We start from the raw sequence: 18678 nt of genomic DNA, 5'->3' as shown, positions 1-18678 counted from the left end.
ACTGGACCAACCCCCGAGGGTAAGATCTGCCCAGTTACCGGGGAGAAGGGACTTGATCGATACCGAGTCCACGTATGCCTAGCCCCGTCGTAGCGGGAGAGGAGCCGCCGAGTGCCGCTCTGAGGAGCCGCCGAATGCCGCTCTGAGCCCTGTGAACCTCAGGGAAGACTAAAGCATTGTTCGTGCCTATACTGCACCAAACCCAGGACCACTCTGAGAGTCCCACTGCTCCTTTAAGCTCAGTAAACGAGAATCCACCGCCTAACGCAGCCGCATTCTCTCCCCAAGGCTGTTTGCATCAGCCCCGAGGACCGTCGTGGTTGGGCCGACCCCCGTAGCTTTGCCTGCTGCCGCATCGTCCGAGCCCACCTACTGGCCACCGTCGTCCCGCCCTGCCGTGCGAGCCGACTTTGAGGACCGACCCCACGGGCCGACCCTGACCAGGACCGATCCCTGTTGTCTGAAGGGAATCGAATATCTTCCACGTGCTTTCCATCCACTAGCACTCAGTTCAAAGTATCCGCGTCCAGCAGAGTAAGAGCTGACGCATAGAAAGATTGTAATATTGCTGTGTATAGCTAGGAGCCGCCCACCGCCCGCCTCCCGCCGAGTCGCCATCTGGTGGCCACTCGGCAGAACTGCACCCTTCGTTATATAAATATAGAAAGGGTTTATAGATAGTTCAATTAAGTTATAATCATAACACTAAGCCACTTGTGGAATGTATTTCACGAACGTGCACTAGAACACGTATATAAGTTGGTATTCATTGGTTATTAATAGTTTTATAATTAATAAAAATAATATTTTCATAATTCATATTTCATATCAATAAATTTAATAACCTCTTCACCACACCCATGGACCAGACATCAGACGGCAGCAGAGACCTCGGAGCAAATTCAGACTCAGCGCCTTGGAAAGCAGAGTCCTTTTCCCCTTATTGACCGGTCATCCCTATGAAGTACGACGATGGCGACGCGAGCAGCGGCCAGAGCTCAGCTGGGGAACTCAGACCCCCCACCTCTTCCCTGCAGGGCTGTCCCGGACCCTCTCTCTTTCAGGCCATGGGTGACGGATGTTATCTCGGCGGACCTGTAATACCAAGGATCAGTTACCAAAGGCCAGTGGAGCCTTCAGCATATTATGAAACCACGGTTAGTGCCCCTGGGATATTTTCAGATAGAAGGTATAGAGCCTACAATAAATGTTGCAGAAGCTGAAGGAGTTGGCGTATGACAAATATTTTAAGGCAGGTCCTGGGAGCCTGAAATAGCTATAGCGAAAAAAAAAGGGCAACTAAAGCTAAAAGAATCCGGATTCTAGAAGACTTGGGGCACTGAGAAGGTGAGCTGTTGCGAACGGGACAATAAAGGCACAGACCTCTGCAGGGAGGTCAATTCTGACTGTATTTATGCGCATATTAAAGCAGCATGGTATTAAGTTTCAGGAGCCGGCTTTACATCTCTTACTCGTCCGGTGTAAGAAAAACGGGCTACCAGCCGATGCGCATACTGCCTTTTTTTGTGGAAACCTGAGAGAAAGCAGGGAAGGTTTTATTTGACACAAGGGGAGATGTGCTTGCTGCTTCTTCTCTGACAACTTGGCAATTAGTAATTGAGGCAGCTTAAAGTGGATAGAATGGCTGTAGCCACAGCGATAGCAGCGATAGCAGCGATAGCATCCCGTCTAGAAGCTCAAAGAGAGCGATTAAGTTTGAAACTACTGTCATCTCCTCCCTCTGAAGCTTGCCTGCTATCTTTGGGTGAGGATCTCACAGACCGTAGCGACCTCTGGCAGACTCTACAGTCAAACCCCGCGAACCTGTAACACCCGCTGCCCCCGCAACGGAGCCTCTGGTCAGGCCCCGCGACTCTTTCGCATCTACTGCTCCCCCGCTAGAGCCTGCAGCTCGACCCCGAGAGAGCAGTGGAGAGACACATCTATTTTCCCCGCAAACTGCGGGCGGCAGGCATGCCCCCTCTGGAGCCATTGCTCAGAATTTGTCAGTCGTAGAATTTGCCAGGGTATCGGCCCAAGGCCCTAATTCAAGGCAATACTGGCAAAAGATAAAGGATCAGGCACTTCGGGAAGGACACGCAGACATATCCACAGATATTCTTGCTTGTTCTGTGGTCCGACAGCCTGCTCACCCGTCTGAATGGAATCCGATCCCCTGGGGTGTGATTCAGTGATCCAGCATGGGTTCAGCTCCTCCTATGCGCAGTCATTGCTTCGTGGAATCTTCACAAACGAGTTGACACCGTTCGACATTAAGCAGCTAAACCAATTACTGTTTACAATAACCTATACGGGGCCCCGTCTCCTTCCAGCCTTTAATTCTTTAACAGCACGCCACTCTGTTTTTTCATCACCAAAAACTTAGCGAAAAGCAACTTCGGAGCACAAAACCACATTCATCAGGAGGTGCACACTTCGGAAGCAAACAGCTTGTAAGCAGTGGCAGAAAAGTACTTTTCTACTACTGTCTGATTGCTGTTTCTCCCCCCCCACCCCCTTCACCCTCCTCCCCCTTCACCCCCCTCCTTCTGTGCCTTATCTTTCCCTTATTTGCAGTTGCTTGGGGCCTGCAGAAGTTTCACACTTAATGTAACAGTGCTAAGTTTTCTTCTGAGAGGCGTTTTAACATTTTGCATATGTAAACCTGATGTGAATGGTGATTTTGGCATTATTTCTGCTTGTAAGGGAAGAAAGGTAAGAAAAGAAAGGAATGTTTCTTTTTCAATACGGCAGTCACCCTGACTAAGGGCAAAGGCTAGGACAGCGATTCATCCTTTTTCACCAACAGGTTTTCATAGTATCATAGTATCATCATTCAGGGTGGGAAGGGACCACAAGGATCATTCAGTTCCAACCCCCCTGCCATGGGCAGGGACACCCCACACTAGATCAGGCTGGACAGAGCCTCATCCAGCCTGGTCTTAAACACCCCCAGGGACGGGGCCTCGACCACCTCCCTGGACAACCCATTCCAGGGTTTCACCACTCTCATGGTGAAGAACCTCCCCCTCACATCTAGCCTGAATCTCCCCACCTCCAGCTTCATTCCATTCCCCCTAGTCCTATCACTACCTGAGATCCTGAGAAGTCCTTCCCCAGCCTTCCTGTAGGCCCCCTTCAGATACTGGAAGGCCACAATTAGGTCACCTGGGAGCCTTCTCTTCTGCAGGCAGAACAGCCCCAACTCCTTCAATCTGTCCTCCTAGGAAAGGTGCTCCAGCCCTCTGATCATCCTTGTGGCCCTTCTCTGGACACGTTCCAGCACCTCCAGATCCCTCTTGTAATAGGGGCTCCAGAACTGGAGGCAGTACTCCAGGTGGGGTCTCACCAGAGCTGAGTAGAGGGGGAGGATCACCTCCCTCGACCTGCTGGCCACACTTCTCCTGCTGCAGCCCAGGATCTGATTGGCTTTGCGGGCTGCAAGTGCACACTGAGAGCTCATGTTGAGTTTTCCTGATTTCAGCCAGGCAGAGCCCACCTATGTCATGAACTGGACAGCTCGGTTCTGCAAACATCTCAGCTGACAACACAGGATCAACACAACACGGGTGTTGATCCCCATGGCGGCTAACTGCACTGAGACTCACCTCACCACTCAGACTGGTCACAGCGATTGTTACGCTAAACCGAGAGCAAAGCATCCACCTGAGGCTGAGCACCCGAGAATGTCACCACAAAACATCTGAACTGGGACTGAATATCACTATGCCTTAATTGCTATGGACCTGGGGAATATGTTCACACCAATTTCTATGTTAACTCACCAGCCTGTTTTAGTCCAGTAATAATCTCACCTGGTTAAAGGGACAATCAAAATGAGTTACATTTTCCTTTAGGTACATTTAGGTAACACACACACACACAAAAAAAGGAGCAGTGTAGGTATTATGTCACAAGAAAGAGTAGAGCATGTAGTGGTTCCACAAAATTCATGGAGGATTAAGAATCTTTGAGGCTGTAATTGAGAGCAATTTGAAAGGGAAAACCAATTTAATGTTAAGCCAAGGGTAGGAACAATAGGGCTCAGTACCTGTCCTTAGCAAAACAAAGCATCAAGACATCATTATGTTAGTATCAGTAGAAATGGCCTTACTGTTATGTTTAATTTTATATTGGGCAGAATTTTGACTATTTACGATGTCATTCTGGCAGAGAGGAAATGTATACATTGAATTCATATCAGGAAGGGGATTCTCACCCCTGCTCTCATGCTTGCAAGTGTTTTTCCTTCAGACTGCTATAGCAAAAGCGTTGAGCCCACTGAATCAGCTGGCATGTTGGCTTGTTACCATCAAGGGATTGTTTCCATCAAGGGATTGATCGCTGTTGTTTACCGTACAGCGTTCATTCTCGCAAGGGGCCCCGCGAGAGAGATCAGCGCTGTGCTATGTTTATTAAAATAAGAGGGAGTTGTTGTGGATTGCAAGGCTGCCCGGAATCCTCCCCTTGGCTTGAAGTCTAAACAGCTCTTGGAAAACGCACAGCTGTGAATAACAAAGTTTCCCTCAGCCTGGGAAAGAGGATGGGAAAAAGCATGTGGGGAGAGAAAAGGTGTTTAAGCCACGATGTGTATTCAATAAAGTGCTAGCGGTTGTTGATGCAAAATCTCCGAGGAGTCTCTGCGTTTTCTCTCCGCGCCGGCCCGGCAACAAACACAAGGAAGCTTTTTACTTTGGTATGGTTCGCTGGCATACAGCCAGGATCTCTGTCCTAGACTCCAAAGAGCTGGGGAGGTTGTGCCAGGAGTCAAGTGAGTGCAAAGCCTGTGTGGGTGGGGTGGCCATGGCCATGCGATAAAGAAACATCCCGGAGCTAAGCACGCAGCATCAGCTGGGGCAGAGGCAGCAGCAGCAGCATGGAAGAACTTCGCATCCACTCCGTGCTGGTGACCGGTGCCAACCGGGGCATCGGCCTGGGCTTCATCCAGCACTTCCTGGGGATGCCAACCCCACCCAAGTGGGTCTTTGCGGGGTGCAGGGACCCCAAGGGACAGCGAGCACAGGTGAGGCTGGGCTGGGACGCACTGGGCAGGGCTGGGGCTAACAGCTGGGGGACAAGGCAGCAGCTGCAGTAGGGAGGGGACTTGCAAAGGGCTGAGGGTCCAGCTGGCTGTGTGGAGGGAACACTGGCACACAGGCGGAGCCTCTGCACAGCCCCTGCTGCCTCTGTGTGCCCACACAGTTTCCTCTCTGCAGGAGCTACAGAACCTGGCCTCCAAACACCACAATCTGGTCATCATCCCTCTTGGTAGGTGCCGTACAGTGGGAGTCCCTTGCCCTGGTTCCTCTGCCCAGTGCCGGGGCATGGCACACAGCCTGGGAGCCCTGTGCCAGGAGTGAGCCTTGCCTATGGGCAGGTGCCTGCAGGGACACCAGGCACTGCCATCCCTCCTGCCTGTGGCCAGACCCAAGGGAACATCCCCATGGGGACACAGAGGACCCCATGGCACCAGGGGGCTGTGGGCTCTGACCTGCCATGTGTTGGCTTTGCAGATGTCTCCAAGCCTGCCAGCATTAAGGCAGCTGCAGCCACAGTCAAGAAGCGCCTGGGGGGCTCGGGGCTGACCCTGCTCATCAACAATGCTGCGATTGTCAGGAATGCTAATCTTGATGGTGAGACCCTGGAGAACATGACAGAGATCTACACCACCAACACCATTGGACCCCTGCTGATGGGCCAGGTGAGAGCCTCACCCAAGCTGGGCTGTCCCAGTGGAGCATAAAGTGCAGGTGGGAGAGGGTCCTGCCTCTGCTCCACAGGAAGCTTGTGGAGCTGCAACCTGGAGCTCAGGATCTGGAGCCTGTGGTGCTGGGGCAGTGGGAAAAGGAGGCAGGATGCTTTGGAGCTGCTTCCAGTGTAATCTGCTGGGGAAGGAGCTGGTCCACACTTGTACAACCTCCATGTGTGCCTCCATCTCCTCTTCTCTTCCCCAAGGCATTCCTGCCCTTGCTGAAGAAGGCTGCCCAGGGGAGCCCAGGCTCAGCACTGAGCTGCAGCAAGGCAGCCATCGTCAACATCTCCAGCTCTGGTGGCTGCGTTTCTGCTCCTGAAATTTTTGATCTGATGCCTTTTATCTCCTACCGCTGCAGCAAGGTACCCCCAGGCCATGCTGAGCACAGATTTGCTGCCCCTGCCCTGGCAATCTGGATATGGCCCCCTGCCCCCAGCCTTCCCCTGCCCCCAGCCTTCCCCTGCCCCAGCAGCCTCTCTTGTGTCCCCACAGGCTGCTCTCAACATGCTGACCAAGTGCCAGTCCCTGGGGTACTGGGTGCACGGCATCCTCTGTGTTGCTCTGCACCCTGGCTGGGTGCAAACGGAGTTGGGGAGCTCCGGCGGGTATCAGGTACGAGCCTCACCATGGCAGTGTCTTCAGTGCTGCTGCCCAATGCCTGTGACCTCCCTGCCTGACCCTGGGTTCCTGGTGCCCCAATCCCCTGAGCTCCTGCTGAGCCCTGTGCCCAGGCCTGGCACTTTCTCCTAGGCCTGAGGGGCTCCTTCGCCTGGCCACAGCTGTGCCAGGGCAGCCCTGAGCCAGGCCTGGGCACGAGCTGCCTGTTCCTCTCTGCCCTACAGCCCCCCTTGACGGTGGACACCAGCGTGCGAGGGATGCTGAAGGTGCTCTCCTCCCTCTCCGAGAAGGACACTGGCACCTTTCTGGACTGGGAAGGGAAGGTGTTGCCCTGGTGAGATGCCAGCCTGGCCTACTGGCAGCACGTCCTGGTGCCACTGCTCCCTGTGCTCTCTCCTCAATAAACTTCTGCCTGCTAAGCCACAGCCTCTGTGTCCTGCCTTGCCCTTATGTGCTTCCGGAGCCCCCCAGCCATGGGCACAGTAAAGCAGCCTTCAGAGCTGGCTGTGCAGCCACTGCCTTGCCTTACAGGAAGAGCCACAGTGTTGGGGCCTGGTCTTGCTGACCTTTGTGTGCCTGGCACAGGACCTTCTCTGTCTCCATCACAGATCAGAGGATGTTAAGGGTTGGAAAGGACCACTGGAGATCTTGTATTCCAACCCCCTTGCCAGAGCAGCACCATCGAATCCAGCATAGGTGGCACAGGAACACATCCAGACAGGGGGCTTGAACGTGTGCAGTGAAGGAGACTCCACAACCTCTCTGATCCGCCTGCTACAGGGCTCTGTGAACCTCACAGTCAAGATAGTTGTTCCTCATGGTGTTGTGGAACCTCCTGTGCTGTAGTTTCCACCCTTTGCCCCTTATCCTGTCACAGGGCACAAGTGAGCAGAGGCTGCCCCTTTCCCTCACTTCCTAACACCCAGCCCTCAGATATTGATAGACATTGATCAGATCCCCTCTCAGCCTTCTCCTCCCCAGGCTAAACAGCCCCACGGCTATTAGCCTCTCCTCACCAGGCAGTGCTCCACTTTCTTCTGGATCCTTTTAGCCCTCCGTTGGACTTTCTCCAGCAGATCCCGGTTCCTCCTGAACTGGGGAACCCAGAACTGGAAAAAGTATTGCATGTGGGGCCTCACTGGGTCAGAGCAGAGGGGCACGAGAACCTCCCTTGACCTGCTGGACACACACTTCTTAATGCATGCCAGGATCCCATTGGCCTTCTTGGCCACCAGGGCACATCGCTGTCCCATGGAGACCTTGTTGTGTTTCAGGACTCCCAGGTCCTTCTCCGCAGGGCTGCTCTCCAGCAGATCGCCTCCCAACGCTCCGGGGATCCGCACACGGGACGTCGGGGGCAGAGGGAAGCGGAGAAGGCGGAGGAGCAGACGCGCTCCCAGATGCGGCCGATAGGTGGCGATGTGCAACCGCAGCACCGCTCAGCACCGCACCTCCTCCGCCCCCGCCCGCAGCACAAGGATCCCACGCCGGGGCAGCTCCCCCGGCAAAGCCAAGCCCTGCCTTCCCAGCAGCCAAGGCCTCCTGTGCGTGGGCCAAGTCCACGCCTGTGACAGCTCTGCAGAACCCAGGATGGTCTCTGGGGGAACAGTCCCCACAGGGGCTGTGCTGGGACAGGCTGCAGGATGGCTCTGCAAGCTCCCACAGCTCCTCACCAGGGGCTGCGTTCATCTCATGCTGTTTCCATGGGACCTCCCTTCCTCCCACAGCCCTCCTGACCCCACTGGCATTTGGGATCAAGGAAGCTCATCTGCATGGCACAGCAAGGCTGCGGTGACTCAGCTGGGGAAGCTGGAGGACACTCAAGATGGGGATCAAGAACCTCCTGGTCCTGTGGCCACAGAACAAGGAGGCTCCAGGATATGCAGCACTGGGGCTGAGCCAGGGATGGAGAAGCTGGGCTTTTGGCAGCACCATTTGAGCCAGCTCTGAAGAACTGGATCCCCATGTGGGGCCTGAAGGCAGGGAGGGAAGGACAAATGCTGCAAGTGTGGCCAGCAGGCACAAATTCCCCAACCCAGGGACACCTACCCAGCTTCACAAGAACCAGGTTTGGGTGTCTGGATGCCAGATCTCTCAGCCCCTACAAAAGAGACATGAAACAATCAGTGTGAGGTGGAGGTGATGCCAAGCATCATCCTGGGCCACCAGCAGTGGTCCACCCGGAGGGAAACATCTCCCAGCTGTTACTCAGCTCTTGAGAATGGCTGGACTGGGCACCTGCCTAGCCTCTCAGGCTTCTTCTAGGCTCCACAAAGCAATGTACTCAGAGAGTGGCAGGGCCACAACTGCAACGTGGCCACGCTCCCAAAGGGCCTATGTGGACACCCCAGGTGGAGCCACGGCAAGGGAGGAGACCAAACTGTCAAGAACCAGCTCACCTGGGAAATTATTCAGACTGGCCAGGGATATGTCCAGGAGTGTCTCCCTGAGGCTGCTGAAGTGAGATGGAGGAGCAGTGGCTGCCAGTGCCAAGATCAGACCTGATGCTGGGTCCTGCATGCTGCATGCCCGCCCCGCCACCATCGCTGCCGCTGCTGGGCACTGCCTCCCCGGGCTGCCTGGGGCTGGGGTGTTTGTGGGGGGTGCCAGACCTTGTTTAGTCCTTACCATCTCACATTCTATGCAAACCCACTGAGAGCATCTCCATCTCAGAGGGCCAGTGCCTGCCCTGGGGTCCCTGTGATGTGTCCTGGAGCAATGCTGGGGAGAAGCTGGAGAGGATTCCTGATCCCTTCCCAAGGCTGCGGCGCAGGGGGGCAGGATTGCAGAGGGTTGGTGTGGGTTTTTTAGGGGAGGTTCTTCAGCAGTGTCCTGGTCTGTGATTTCTTCACCCACTAGAGATGCTGGGTGCTGGGAACCACCAGGGGTGGAGGAAGAAATCACAAAGCCCCATGTGAGAGCAGTACTGAGGAGAAGGCCTTGGGGTGTCAGGTGGTGACAAACTTCCCAGGAGGCAGCAGTGGTGTCTGGCAGCCCAGCAGGCAGCTGTGTGCTTGGCTGCCAGAAGAGAAGGCTCCAGGGAGACCTTAGAGCAGCCTTCCAGTACCTGAAAGGGCTCCAGTAGAGCTGGGGAGGGACTTTTGACCTGAGCTGGGAGTGCCAAGATGAAGGATAATGGCTTTGAGCTGGGAGAGGGGAGATTGAGACTGGAGAGGAGGAAGAAATTGTTGGCAGTGAGAGTGGGGAGACACTGGCACAGGTTGCCCAGGGAGGCTGTGGCTCCCCCTTCCCTGGGGGTATTCAAGGCCAGGCTGGATGAGGCTCTGCTGTGCTGAGCTGTTTCATTTTCAGCTGTTCTCTGGGATTCCAGGTGCACAAAGGACGTTAAGGTCCCATCAGGTGAGCTCAGCATTGAAGCACCTGAGCAGCTCTGCTTTGCTTCAGCTCTATTGTTCCTGTGGCTCCTGTTTGTCCTCTGAAGAATGCAGACAAAGCATCTTCACTGAATAAACAGAGAGCAGCGATGGTATCATCCTGGTGAGGGAGTCAGAGGGCCCTGGGGCTGAGAGGCTGGAGAAGAGCAGCCCCAAAGGGGATCTGAGTAATTCCCAGCAAGAGCTAAAGGATCTGTGTGGGGCTAGAGGCTGGGGCCAGACTCAGCTCAGTGGTGCCCAGGGCAAGAGTCAGAGGACACAAACTGGCACCCAGGAGGTTCCATCTGAGCAGGAGGAGAAAGTTGTTTGGTATGAGGGTGCTGGAGGCCTGGAGGAGGCTGCCAGAGATGTTGTGGAGTCCTGCAGAGCCCTCTCCCACCTGTATTTTATGGTCCACTGGGACAGCCCAGCTTGGGTGAGGCTCTCACCTGGCCCATCAGCAGGGGTCCAATGGTGGTGGTGGTGTAGATCTCTGTCATGTTCTCCAGGGTCTCATCATCAAGATTAGCATTCCTGACAATTGCAGCGTTGTTGATGAGCAGGGTCAGCCCCGAGCCCCCCAGGTGCTTCTCGACTGTGGCTGCAGCTGCCTTGATGCTGGCAGGCTTGGAGACATCTGCAGAGCCAACACAGAGCAGGTTAGAGCCCACAGCCCCCTGCTGCTATGGGGTCCTCTGTGTCCCCATGGGGATGTTCCCTTGGGTCTGGCCACAGGCAGGAGGGATGGCAGTGCCTGGTGTCCCTGCAGGCACCTGCCCCTAGGCAAGGCTCACTCCTGGCACAGGGCTCCCAGGCTGTGTGCTGTGTCCAGGCACTGGGCAGAGGAACCAGAGTGAGGAACTATCACTGTGCAGCACCTACCAAGAGGGATGATGACCAGTTTGGGGTGCTTGGAGGCCAGGTTCTGTAGCTCCTGCAGAGACGAAACTGTGTGGGCATGGAGAGGCAGCAGGGGCAGTTCAGAGGCTCCACCTGTGTGCCACTGTCCCCTCCACACAGCCCCTGCCCAGCTGGACCCTCAGCCCTTTGCAAGTCCCCTCCCTGCTGCAGCTGCTGCCCTGTCCCCCAGCTGCCATCCCCAGCCCTGCTCAGTGCATCCCAGCCCAGCCTCACCTGTGCTCGCTGTCCCTTGGGGTCCCTGCACCCCGCAAAGACCCACTTGGGTGGGGTTGGCATCCCCAGGAAGTGCTGGATGAAGCCCAGGCCGATGCCCCGGTTGGCACCGGTCACCAGCACGGAGTGGATGCGAAGTTCTCCCATGCTGCTGCTGCTGCCTCTGCCCCAGCTGCTGCTGTGTGCTCAGCTCCCTGGTGCTTCTTTATAGCATGGCCATGGCCACCCCACCCACGCAGGGCTTGCACTCACTTGACTCCTGGCACCACCTCCCCAGCTCTTTGGAGTCCAGGAGAGAGATCCTGCCCAGGTGCCAGGCAACCTTATCAAAGGACACAGCTCCTTTGGCTTTCTCTGCCACATCCATGCCCCAGGTGCTGCTGGCACTGATGAAGGGAAAAGTAAATGTATATTTTAAGGGAAAAAGTAAATGTGGGGCTTCAAGCATATAAGAATCCTGTCCTTAGGTGGTAAGATGTACCCTAGGCTCAGGCAGGCCATGCAGGCAGAATATCTGATAAGGACCAACGGTAAAAGTTAGGCAGGCAGAAACCACTGATAAGAGGGAGCACCCCCACTAAAGCACATGGGAAAGCTTTGCTTTGGTTGCATTTCTCTTTGCTACCTCACCAGAAAAATGATGGTCATGGGGAAGTGCAGCATCAAAGTGGGTCAAGCAGTGTCCATCTCGGGGAGTCTCCAGTTCCAGATTGTGATAAACACAGATGTGGGAAGTAATTTTGCTTTAGCTAGGTAGGGGATAGGCGAGGGGGAAGAATGTGAGACTCCACCCCGGGGGTGGTTAGAAAAGCCCCCAGTGGGGGGAGGAAAGGTGTACATGTGGGGAGGCCTGGAGCCAGAGCTGCAAACAAAAGTTTTAGGAGAGTGAGCTTGTTTCACACAAGATGCTTAGGGCTTGGAGTTTTGCCCAGTGCCATTGACATTCAGAGCAGGCTCCTGCCAACTGCTCTGTGGCTGCACATTAACTGTTTGCACACAGCAGGCCACAGGGCTCCATGTGCCCAGAGCTCCTCAAAGACAGTAGCTAGGAAGAGCTCCTTAAGGTGATCTGAGCAGGTGAGGAGGGTCTGGTGGCCAAAACCCCATTCCTCAGCGGGCTTCAGCAGGACTGTTTGTTTGGACCCCTCTGACCTTTAATCAATACAGAGGGTTTCTGCTTCTTGGACTTTATTGATATAGTCACAGAGTCACAGAATAGAGGGGTTGGAAGGTACCTCTGGAGATCATTGAGTCCTACCCTCCTGCCAAAGCAGGGTCACCCAGGGCAGGTCACCCAGGAGAGGCCAGAACTGGACACAGTATTCCAGGTGTCCAGGCTCAGCTGTGGTGGAACAGGACATTAGCACAAATCACCTCCAACTATCACTGAATATTCACAGAGCTCCATCAGGGTGGGGTTGGAATGGACCTGTGGAGATCATCCAGTGCAACCCTCTTGCCAAAGCAGGGCACCCACAGCAGCTTGCTCAGGATCACAATGGCCAGGGGAGGTTGGAAGCTGCAGAGGAGGAGGCTCCACAACCTCTCTGGGCAGCCTGCTCCAGGCCTCCAACGCCCTCACACCAAACAAATTTCTCCTCCTGCTCAGATGGAACCTCCTGGGTGCCAGTTTGTGCCCTCTGCCCCCTGTCCTGTGCACCACTGAGCAGAGCCCGGCCCCAGCCTCTTGCCCTCTGCCCTTTACCTGTTGATCAGCATTGAGAAGATCCCCAAAGTCCTTTAGCTGAAGACAATGCAAGCACAGTTCAGAGCAAAGCATCCATCTGAATCCCTTCCTAGGAGCTGATCCAAGGGCCCTTCCAGCGGCCTAGTGACAGCAGCAGCACTTGTGCAGAGGCTGGGCTGTGAGCCAGGCGAGGCTGGCTGCTTCCTCCTCCACCTCTTCATGCCAGGCTGGATTCTGACTCCTGGAGAGCAGTGCTTGGTTAAACCACAACAATCAACTATGCATCCTGAGGCCCCAGAGCAAAGTCAACAGTAGAAAGTTGTGACTCCAGAGCAGTGGAAGGCTATAAAAACATGATACAGCAAAAAAACCCAGGAGATGCACAGCTTATTTCTTTTTGTTTTGATGGTCTCTGGTTCTGAGGTGACTGTGGGGGTTTCTAACAGGCTGTGGGTGGCCTCATCCTCCTCCTCCTAGAAGCAGAAGCCTCTGGAAGCCTGTTCGGAGAGCGGAGTTCCTGTGCAAAGGACATCAGGCAGCAAGGGTGGCTGTGGCCTGTGGTGGTTGAAGAGTGAACAGACAGAAAGAGCTGTTGGAAGGATCTGTCAGAGCCTGGGAACCAGCCCCAGAACCTGGGAGGTATGTGGAGGAATCATGGAATGGTTTGGGTGGGAAGGGACCTCCAAAGCTCATCCAGTCCAACCTCCATGCAGGCTGCAGGGACAGCCTCCACTAGAGCAGGTTGCTCACAGCCTTGTCCAGCCTGACCTTGAAGATCTCCAGGGATGGGGCCACAACCACCTCCCTCAGCAACCTGTTGCTCGTAGTGCAGAACTTGTTCCTCACATCCAATCTAAATTTGCTCTGCTCTCATTTCAAACCATTGGCCCTGGTCCTGCCACTCACAGCCTTTGTGAAAAGTCCCTTTTCAGCTCTCCTGGAGCCCCTTCAGGGCAGGCCTTTGGGAACAGCCCCTCTGCAACCTTCTTGTAGCCCCCTTCAGGTACTGGCAGGAGCAAGGAGTCACCAGGGGCCTCAGTGAGAGATCAGTCTGAGACAGAGCACTGGAGGCTTCAGAGCTTTGGGTGGATAAGGAACTCTCAGAGTGAATTCTCTCCCTGGAGAAGCAGCAAAGCAGGAGGAGCTCTGAACAGCCTCAGGAAAAATGGAAAGGAATGAGATGGGTGGAGCTTAAGGGGAAGAGGGGAGATCTGCCATCAGCCCCCAGACACAAGCTGCAGATGCAGGTGTGTCCTTGCAGAGGAACATTTCACCTGTAAGCTGGACAACACCGCACCAGCTGGAGCCAGAGCAGGTGGTGGGATGCTGGTGCAGGAGGTACTGCAGGACCACGAGGAGGAGCAGTGCCACACAAGAAAAGCTGTGGGTGGTGGGAAGGGAAACCCCCAGGCTTGGTGGCCATGAGGTTGTCCAGGTGAATGAAAGGTGTGAGTGTGTGGCCTGCTGGTGTGCAAAGTCCTGGCAGTGACAGCAGAGCCACTCAACAACGATTAGCAGGAGGCATTTCCCACGGGGTGCCGCAGGGCAAGCTTTGGCCATCGTTTGCTGCTGCTGATTTGTCACTTGCTGTGCCAGGAGGCACAGGGGCTGTGTGCAGGGCTGTCATGTGCTCTGGGCTTTATCTCAGCATAAAAGGGTAGGCAGGAGGACAGTGGGAACAGCCAGCCTGGCAGCCTCCCCTCTGAACCCAGCAAGAGCATGGAACAGATCCTCCTAGAAACCATGCTAAGGAGTGTGGAGGTGATCTGAGACAAGCAGCATGGCAAGCCCTGCCTCACCAGCCTGGTCATCACTGATGGAGGGACCACATTGGAGGACACAGCAAGAGCTGTAGATGGCATCCAGCTGCACTTCTGATGAGCCTTTGACACGCTCCCCCTCAGCAGCCTTCCCTTGGAGTGGTGTGGGGATTGTTTGTTGGGTAAGGGATTGGCTGCATCATCACATCCAGAGGGCAGCCCAACAGCTCCATGTCCAGGTGGAGACTGGCAACAAGTGGTGTCCCCCTGGGGGCTGTCCTGGACCAGTGCTGTCCAGAGGGAGCAGGGCAAGCTTGACAAGTGGGACTGGGTCAGTCTCCTGAAGTTCAACAATGCCAAGAGCAAGGCCCTGCAGTTGGGTGGGGGCAACCTTTCCATCAATCCAGGCTGGGGATGAAGGGCTGGAGAGCAGTGCTGAGGAGAAGGATTTGGGGGTGCTTGGAGTGCAAAGATGAAGGTGAGCTGGTGCTGAGCACTGCCAGCCTGGCCCCAGTCTGCCCTGAGCTGACTGCCAGCAGCGTGGACAATGGGCAGGGAGGGGATTCTGCCCCTCTGCTGTGTTCTGCTTAGAACCCCCTCCAGTGCTGGGGCAGCTCTGGAGTCCTCAGCACAGCACAGACAGGGACCTGGTGGAGCAGGGCCAGAGGAGGCCACAGCAATGCTGGGAGGGTGGAAGCCCTCTGCTGCAAGGCCAGACTTGGAGGACAAGAGAGAAGACAAAAAGTGGCAGTGTAGACCCAGGACAGCCTCTCCTGGAGAGTAGCTCCTGGATTCTGGGGCCAGAGCTTCCAAGGTCAGATGAGTTTGACAGAAAAAAACAATTGAATTTTGCCCCTCAGGATGGTTGCCAGCCAGGAACTGTGTCCTAGAGATCTTGAAGAGCTGGAGCTGTGGCTGTACCTGGAGCCAAGGGTTTGTGCAAGCCCTGGGTAGGTGGGGTCACCATGGAACAGCTACATAAACCATCAGGGAGCTGAGCACACAGCACCAGCTGGAGGAGAGGCAGGATCTCTGTCCTAGAGTCCAAAGAGCTGGGGAGGTGGTGCCAGGAGTCAAGTGAGTGCAAGCCCTGCATGGGTGGGGTGGCCATGGCCATGCTATAAAGAAGCATCAGGGAGCTGAGCACACAGCAGCACCTGGGGCAGAGGCAGCAGCAGCAGCATGGGAGAACTTCGCATCCACTCCGTGCTGGTGACCGGTGCCAACCGGGGCATCGGCCTGGGCTTCATCCAGCACTTCCTGGGGATGCCAACCCCACCCAAGTGGGTCTTTGCAGGGTGCAGGGACCCCAAGGGGCAGCGAGCACAGGTGAGGCTGGGCTGGGATGCACTGGGCAGGGCTGGGGATGGCAGCTGGGGGACAGGGCAGCAGCTGCAGCAGGGAGGGGACTTGCAAGGGGCTGGGGGTGCAGCTGGGCACCCTTGGCACAGGGCAGCTGGTCCCAGTCAGGCAGGGGCTGTGAGGAGGGGACAGTGGCACACAGGGAGGGAGCCTCTGCACAGCCCCTGCTGCCTCTGTGTGCCCACACAGTTTCCTCTCTGCAGGAGCTACAGAACCTGGCCTCCAAGCACCCCAACCTGCTCATTGTCCCTCTCGGTAGGTGTCCCACGGTGGGCGTCCCTCACCTTGGTTCCCTTGGCCAGTGCCCAAGAGGGAGCCTTGCTTATGGGCAGGTGCCTGCAGACACCAGGCACTGCCATCCCTCCTGCCCATGGCCAGACCCAAGGGAACATCCCCAAGGGGACACAGTGGACCCCATGGCAGCAGGGGACTGTGGGCTCTGACCTGCCCTGTGTTGGCTCTGCAGATGTCTCCAATCCTGCCAGCATCAAGGCAGCTGCAGCCCCAGTTGAGAAGCACCTGGGGGGCTCAGGGCTGACCCTGCTCATCAACAACGCTGGGATTGCCACGTTCAATAAACTTGAGGATGAGACCCTGGAGGACATGACACAGGTTTACACCATCGACACCATTGGGCCCCTGCTGATGGGCCAGGTGAGAGCCTCACCCAAGCTGGGCTGTCCTAGTGGAGCATAAAGTACAGGTGGGAGGGGGTCCTGCCTCTGCTCCACAGGAAGCTTGTGGAGCTGCTGCCTGGAGCTCAGGATCTGGAGCCTGTGGTGCTGGGGCAGTGGGAAAAAGAGGCAGGATGCTCTGGCACTGCTTCCAATACTGTCTGCTGGGGAAGGAGTTGCTCCTCACCTCTGTGCCACCTCCATATGTGCCTCCATCTCCTCTTCTCTCCCCCAAGGCACTCCTGCCCTTGCTTAAGAAGGGTGCCCAGGGGAATCCAAGCTCAGCACTGAGCTGCAGCAAGGCAGCCATCATCAACATCTCCAGCAGTACTGCATCCATTGCATCTTCCAGTTATTGGGACATGGTTCAAATAGTGTCCTCTCGCTGCAGCAAGGTACCCCCAGGCACTGCTGAGCACAGATTAGCTTCACCTCCCCTGCCCCTGCCCTGGCATCTGGACATGGTGCCCTGCAGCCAGCCTTCCCCTGCTCCCAGCAGCCTCTCCTATGTCCCCACAGGCTGCTCTCAACATGCTGACCAAGTGCCAGTCCCTGGGGTACAGGGAGCACGGCATCCTCTGCATTGCTCTGCACCCTGGCTGGGTGCAAACTGACATGGGGAGAGTTGGTGGGCACCAGGTATGAGCCCCACCACAGCAGTGCTCTCAGTGCTGCTGCCTTTGTCCTCTGCCCATTACCCCAATCCCCTGGGCTCCTGCTGGGCTCTATGTCTGGACCTGGTGCTTTCTCCTCAGCCTAAGGAGCTCCTTCCGCTGGCCACAGCTGCCCCAGGGCAGCTCTGAGCCAGGCCTGGGCACGAGCTGACCATGCCCCTCTGCCCCACAGCCCCCTGTGACAGTGGACTCCAGTGTGCAAGGGATGCTGAATGTGCTTTCCTCCCTCTCTGAGAAAGACACTGGCACCTTCCTGGACTGGGAAGGGAAGGTGGTGCCCTGGTGAGATGCCAGCTCAGCCTGCTGGCAGTGGGACCCTGTGCCACTGCTGCCTGTGCCAACACCTCAATAAACCTCTGCTTGCGAGCCACAGCCTCTGCTGTGATGCCAGTGCCTGTGGGCAGCCACTCCCTGGCATCCCTCTCCTCATCTCTGAACATGACAATGCCTGTGGCTACCCCATGACCCACAGCTGTCACTGGGTGGCCCACGAGTGACAGCCTGCAGGCCCTGTTTCACCATGACCAACCCCTGGGGATGTTCCCAGCAGAAGGCCACAGAGCCAGAGTGCCCTCTGGAGGGACCTTCCAGGCACCCACAGAGTCGGTGAGCATCCTGTCCTTGTTGAAGGGGGAGGGTGATGAAACCTGGCTCTCCAGAGAGGAGACCAAGGGAGGTAAAGTCAAGTCAGTGGTGAAATCAGCAGCCCAGCTGAAGTGCAGGTACACCAGTGCATGCAGTATGGGTAACAAACAAGAGGGACTGGAAGCCTTGGTACACCAGGTACAGCCATGTGGTTGCCATTACAGAAACGTGGTGGGATGATTCACCTGACTGGAGCACTGCACTGGATGGTTATAAGCTCTTTAGGTGAGACAGGTGAGGGAGAAGAGGAGGAGGGGTGGCCATCTCTCCATGCCACAGGACATGAGGTAAAGGATGAAAGGATTGAATGCCTGTGGGTAGCAATCAGAGGGAAGGCTAACAAAACTGACATCCTGGTTGGAGTCTGTTATAGACTAAACAGCCAGGATGAAGAGGTAGATGAAGTATTCTACAGGCAGCTGGAGGTTGTCTCAAGATCACCAGCCCTTGTTCCTGTGGTGACTTTAACCTGCCAGATGGGAACTTAACCCAGCAGAGAGGAGGCAGTGCAGAAGATTCTTAGAGTGTATGGAGGACAGCTTCTTGACACAGCTGTTAGGTGAGCCTGCCAGGGGTGAGGCCCTGATTGATCTGCTGTTCTCAAATAGGAAAGGGCTGGTGGGAAATGTGATGGTAGGAGGCTGTCTAGGGTGCAGAGATCATGAGATAGTGGAGTTTTCACTATGTAGGGAAACAAGGAGGAGCAACAACAAAACCCTTACCTTGGCCTTCCAAAGGGAAGACTTCAGCTTGTTTAAACAACTAATTCAGAGAGTGCCGTGGGTAGCAGCCCTTAAGAACAAAGGGGTCCAGGAGGCTTGGACCTACTCCAAACAGGAGCTCTTGAAGGCACAGAACTGGCTGTGCCCACGTGCCGAAAGATGAGCTGGCAGGGAAGGCTCTGGGCCTGGATGAGCAAGCAGCTCTTGAATGAATTAAGGGAAAAAAAGAGGGTGCATCACCTTTGGAAAGGTGGAGAGGCCACTAGTGATATGCTT

The 18678-nt window shown here is 55.7% G+C and overlaps 2 protein-coding genes and 1 long non-coding RNA gene across 6 annotated transcripts; 1 reads left to right on the top strand and 2 right to left on the bottom strand.

Moving 5' to 3' along the window:
• Positions 1–815: 815 nt before the first annotated feature.
• On the bottom strand, positions 816–2435 carry LOC137455616 (uncharacterized). The gene is made up of 2 exons (XR_010990856.1): positions 2154–2435; positions 816–1095 (listed from the first exon to the last, which is right to left on the bottom strand). It is a non-coding gene; the product is annotated as an uncharacterized lncRNA (long non-coding RNA).
• Positions 2436–4622: 2187 nt separating this feature from the next.
• Positions 4623–18338, top strand: LOC137455600 (C-signal-like). Of its 4 annotated transcripts, XM_068166582.1 has the most exons (7): positions 12878–13204; positions 15186–15654; positions 15891–15942; positions 16154–16341; positions 16598–16756; positions 16881–17000; positions 17208–18313. In XM_068166582.1, exons 2-7 carry the CDS (start codon positions 15508–15510, stop codon positions 17319–17321), a joined length of 780 nt encoding a protein of 259 aa, XP_068022683.1. In that variant the 5' UTR covers positions 12878–13204; positions 15186–15507; the 3' UTR covers positions 17322–18313. The 4 variants fall into 4 exon arrangements, with proteins under 4 accessions (XP_068022684.1, XP_068022682.1, XP_068022683.1 ...); XM_068166583.1 differs by lacking the exons at positions 12878–13204; positions 15186–15654 and adding an exon at positions 4623–5023 and having other exon boundaries at positions 17208–18338; XM_068166581.1 differs by lacking the exons at positions 12878–13204; positions 15186–15654; positions 15891–15942; ... (2 more) ...; positions 16881–17000; positions 17208–18313 and adding exons at positions 4802–5023; positions 5217–5268; positions 5514–5701; ... (1 more) ...; positions 6245–6364; positions 6595–6790.
• LOC137455565 (estradiol 17-beta-dehydrogenase 2-like) lies at positions 7372–11119 on the bottom strand. Its single transcript, XM_068166524.1, has 4 exons — positions 10879–11119; positions 10627–10678; positions 10194–10381; positions 7372–7464 (listed from the first exon to the last, which is right to left on the bottom strand). The coding sequence occupies exons 1-4, from the start codon at positions 11023–11025 to the stop codon at positions 7372–7374; spliced, it is 480 nt and encodes a 159-aa protein (XP_068022625.1). The 5' UTR covers positions 11026–11119.
• Positions 18339–18678: the final 340 nt, after the last annotated feature.

The sequence above is a fragment of the Melanerpes formicivorus genome, unplaced genomic scaffold (assembly GCF_026170545.1).
Source record: "Melanerpes formicivorus ecotype bairdi unplaced genomic scaffold, bMelFor1.0.p_v2 SCAF_102, whole genome shotgun sequence".
Taxonomy (NCBI): Eukaryota; Metazoa; Chordata; class Aves; order Piciformes; family Picidae; genus Melanerpes; species Melanerpes formicivorus.
Note: the sequence above shows the minus strand (reverse complement) of the source record. Positions and strands in the feature narration are given on the sequence as shown.